Consider the following 4749-nt stretch of genomic DNA (forward strand, 5'->3'; position numbering starts at 1 on the left):
AATTTATGGCTCCTGATAAGTTTCACCAATTAATCCCTTTCCGGTAGATTGCTTCGTAGCGTTGGCTTGGCCCGGAACTATACAAGGCTCGGAAATTTGTTAAACGAAACGACGTCTACGGCCTGTTCCATTAGCGCGGAAATTAGTGTTGGACTGACACTAGTCCGCTTTGCCGCTTGGCGAAAAGATGTTCGGTATCTTTCGGGATTTAACGTCGGACTTAGGGACTGTTATCGTATTAAAGGATTTTCACCATACCATAATTCGGTTCACACATTGCAACCGTTAGTTTACTTTTCCACTTCCGGCGAATCAACTGTGTCGGTTGTGCGAACAATAACACGTTCCACAAACTGCACACAACAGTTTGTTTTTGTCCAAAACCACCAACAACACGCATCGTAACAGATTGGTTTCACATTCGCGAATGGGGTTTTTGTTTTGTGTGGTTTTCATCTCGTTGCCGCAATGGAAAAACGCAACTCAATCATATAGGATCGACCATATGGTGTGTGTGTGTGCGAGTGTGTAGCACGACAACGATTCCGACGACGGAAAATCTCATTACGCCCGCCCGTGGTCGAAATCAAGTTATGATCTTTCCGTTTTCCGACGGTGCGGGGGAACCACAGCAAATTAGCGGTCAAACGTGTGTATGTACGTGTTTGTGTGTGTGCTTTTTATTCGTGTACCGCTCAACGAAGTGGAAAATAATTCCATCCATCCATCTCACCGGCGCTGTGATTGTTTTTGTGCGTCCCGGGGTTCGCGTGACCATTTCTTCTCGGTGGTGGTTGGCTTTTCCCATCGACCTCGCTTTCTCCACGGCAAGGACACACACACACACACACACACACACACACACACACACACACACACACACACACACACACACACACACACACACACATACACACGTACCATACCGAACGCTAGTCCATTAAAACGTGGTCAACCGGCCCGGGGGGGACGGATGGAGCGGGGCGGTGATGGAGAGACTTTGAAAAAGTGGAACCAACTAGGACCTGCGGTTGAAGTAGAAAATCAGTGCCATCAAACATGGGGTCCCCCGAAGGGCCCTCCACCTCCACCCCCGAACGAGCGAATGTGATATCGATCAGGTTTTTTTCTCCCTCACTTCATTTCCAGTCCAGTTCAATCCTGTGCCGAGTCCTCGGTCCACTCTATTTGCTCGGCCAGGGTTGACACAGCACGAACTGGGCGATGGCCGGTTAAAACACTGAGAAGAAGAATGAGGGAAAAGAGGAAGCAATTGAAAGAAAAAAGGCGGAAAAAAGGATCGTAAAAAAATCGCTCCAACGAAAGCGTAAATGTCAGTGGCCCAGCACTAATCTGGCTTATTCCACGTGTCCGTTGTACTAGGCGTGTGATTCGCTTTTTCCGTTCTTCGTGCTGCCCACTTTCCATTCGACGGACAAACACACTGGCGACCGTATCGACCGAGGATGAAGGTACAAAAAAAAAAAACAACGCCAACTTTTCCGTCCACCCCACAGCGATATGCAGTGCCTTGCAATTTTGCAGTGTTGCACTTTTTCTGACCTCCTTTTCCGAACGGCTGAAGCAAGAGTGGACGACGGCGAGCGGTGGAGCACGATGAGTGTATTACCGCAAGCTGTAAAAGCGATTCAGGACACTGGAGAGGTTCCCCGAAACCAAAACAGCACGGAGGCCAAGGAAGCGGAATGGGAAACCGGTTCACTCCGGTGAGTGGATTTTTGAACTAACATCGTATCGTCTTCATTTTCAATCCACTCCAGCGCAACCGGAGAGGTCTAGGGTCAGCTCAGCCAGTGGCTAAGGGGCAAGTCCTTCGGTTTTCTGTGTGTTTGGTTTTGACCAACGGTCCCAAGTTTGACCAACTGTCCGGTGTAGCTTGAACTTGACGTACCCGACCCGTTCCCCATACGGAGGGATTGCGTTGGATTAGAGGGCAACTGGACACCTGGGTCGGTTCAAGTTTTGTGACGCAGTGAACCACATTTTGCATAACAGATAATTGAAAAGTAAATTGCACAATGCAAACCATGCAAAACAAACGGCCACAACGGGGGCTGTGGCTTCGTAATGTAATGGAATACTGTCAGGAATAGTTGCGAATCGATATTGTTGGTTTTAATTTCAATCTGCTAATCTGCAAGAGATGTTATCTAGATACTAGGCTTGTGCAGACCTGGTTGGATGAAGTGGATATAAAAGAGCTCTACGGGGAACTAGTCTATCGTTGGGATTCAAAATGAAATGGATCCATGGATAAAAAACTATGTAATGTTTGATATTAGTTTATTCTAGCTTCTTCTCACTTCTTCTTCCTACTAATGTAAAATTTTCTTATGTGCAACAACTTACAACTAGAAAACTATTGTGTAACTATGCCTAGTGACGTATTTACAGCAAGACTATATATCACAACGTTAACGTGTGTGGCTCCACTTCCGCCACCACTAGTCGAGCAGCGTATCGCAGAACAAACTGTTGCCGATCGCCGACTGGAACTCGGCCGCGTACAGATGATCGTCCAGATCGTCGTCGATGTAGTAGTCGTTCAGCAGTAGTGCAGGTTCGCTGTACTCCTGGAGGGGTTTCCGCTTTAGCTCCGGCACCGGTGCATCCCAGACAATGTCCTCCGAGAGGAAGCATTCGTCGTAGTCTTCCTCCAGGAAGGTGCTTTGATAGAGCTGGCTGATGTCGCTGCTGTTCATCATGAACTGTTCCTGCTCGTCCAGCTCGGCAAGCTCTTCGATAACGCATGCCGGTTCGATCGGTTGGTGATTACTGTAACAGAAAAGGGGGAAACAAAAGAGTGGTTAGAAAAATGTCTGGATTCCACTCTGGAAACTTGTTTTTCGGGACGAGAACTTACCAAAAGCCGACGGTAGAGAATGGTGCCTGATGGTGTGCTTTCACATCGCAGCAACGACGTCCTGCCGTTTGCTGTAGCGTTCGGGAAAAGTACGACGCTTTCCAGTACTGATCCGCAAGCTGGCCACAGGGAAGACTACGCCGTGGTCCGGTGCAGTCGTGGCAGCCCGGCATCACACTTAACCGAGGGAACATTTTCAGCAGTAGCCGATACCACAGGTACATCAGGATCCGTTGGACCAAAATCATGAGGCTGATCTCCTCGAAGCACCAGCACATGCCGTCGCGGTTGCTGACGTTCTGTTCGGCGTAGCTGCACATGGTTGATGGTTGTTCCCTGCTGGTCACTGAGTACTGGAAGGTTCACTGATAATGTCACTGACCGTGTGTCACTTGGGACTGATAAGAATGCCTCAGATAAGTGGAAGTCGGAACACACTGACCCGAGATATGGTTCTGACTGCACAGCAGAGAATTCGAATGACGAATGATGAACCATCTCCGGTGTGCTTATTTTAAATACCCAGAAGGAATTCGGTTGGTTCTGGTTGAATTGACCTGCCCTGGCAGAGATCTTTCACTAGCACACACAGATGGTTCAGGCAGGGCGAACTCCTTCCCCGTACCACACAAGTGCAGCCGGTCTTGCCTGACAAGAGGGTGCAGCAGGCACCGTCCCTTCGTCGAGGTAGTCCGGATGGATGCTGCGGGATACAAAATCGTAGGCGTTGCCGTACAAACACGATCGCAAACATTGCAACCTCGCGCTGGTGACACGTTCGAACCTGTCCGCTGTACCCTCGGCACGTCAGTGTTCGGTAGGTAAAGGTGGCCACAGGTAACCCCCAGGAAGCCCGTTATGCCAATTAGGCCGAGGTCAACCGTTTGCTACACTTACGAAAGGCTCCTGGCTACCTGCGTGCGTGTGAAATAGAACATAAAGTGGACAACACCCCTAGTACGCACCTTTCGCGCGAAACGGTAATAGGCAATTTCTAGGACGGTCGTCGACGGGGGCAAAGCAGACGATACCTTCTCAAAACCTCCCGGCCTCTCGATCGGGCCTTCTTTCTCCGGTGGAAGGCGGAGATCTCATTCACGGCGACTCGCCTTTCCAGCTCACGTCTCTTTCCGCTTCAATCTGCCTAGCGTTTGCACATTTGCCTTTGCGACCGAACCGGTGGTAGTTGTTGCAACTTGTCGCAGCGTGTCTGGTCCGTGTTCCTGTGGTGTTATGTTGGTATACTGCGCTCCGCAGGGGGAGGAGGACCACGAGGACAAAAGTAATCCCTCAATATAAAGCAACACAACCGCAGGATTGTTTCGGGCATTGGATTTGCACCCGGACCGGTTCGGGAAAAGGATTCCCCCCGGAGCTACCGGAGCTCCGGAGGTCCTTTTGGGAAGGCCATAAAACCGGGTCCCATAAAGTAGTTGAATGAAATTGTAGCACCAGTTGATTAAAACAGAACAACCTAATGGAGGGATTTTATGGTATGCCCAATCCCCATCCCTCAAGCGAAAGTGTTGTAAAATTATTAATGTGCAAACGAAACTGTTCCTTTCGGTTCGTAATTAGTTGATGAGAGAAAATAATATTTATTTTGTAGCGTAAAACAAAAATAGAAAGCTTTAACAAAAAAAAGGGCCCCACAACAAAGGAGGATGGTGTTGTAAAACGAAACAGAAAACGGTGTTCACTTTAAACCGCCCAAAAACAGGCCTTCAACCGGGACCGTTTCCTCTTCCAAGGGAAGCACGTTTTAGCCTCACAAGAAAGGCTAAGAAATTTTAACATTATTCATATCCACGCCGGTACCGCCTTTTCGCCTTCCGTTCGACGCGAGCGGCATATTGAAAACTTTT

The 4749-nt window shown here is 48.9% G+C and overlaps 1 protein-coding gene across 1 annotated transcript; it reads right to left on the bottom strand.

Annotated features, from left to right (window-relative positions):
• Positions 1–2465: 2465 nt before the first annotated feature.
• LOC131288672 (uncharacterized) lies at positions 2466–3204 on the bottom strand. The gene is made up of 2 exons (XM_058317834.1): positions 2885–3204; positions 2466–2796 (listed from the first exon to the last, which is right to left on the bottom strand). The coding sequence occupies exons 1-2, from the start codon at positions 3202–3204 to the stop codon at positions 2466–2468; spliced, it is 651 nt and encodes a 216-aa protein (XP_058173817.1).
• Between the last annotated feature and the right edge of the window lie 1545 nt (positions 3205–4749).

Source organism: Anopheles ziemanni, chromosome 2 (genome assembly GCF_943734765.1).
Source record: "Anopheles ziemanni chromosome 2, idAnoZiCoDA_A2_x.2, whole genome shotgun sequence".
Lineage (NCBI taxonomy): Eukaryota > Metazoa > Arthropoda > Insecta > Diptera > Culicidae > Anopheles > Anopheles ziemanni.

Bases quoted from the DNA above. Each gene is read 5' to 3' on its own strand.
- LOC131288672 (XM_058317834.1), bottom strand. From the start codon at position 3,204: ATGTGCAGCTACGCCGAACAGAACGTCAGCAACCGCGACGGCATGTGC. The intron at 2,797-2,884 runs GTAAGTTCTCGT...TTTCTGTTACAG, and splicing joins TTCTCTACCGTCGGCTTTTG to TAATCACCAACCGATCGAAC.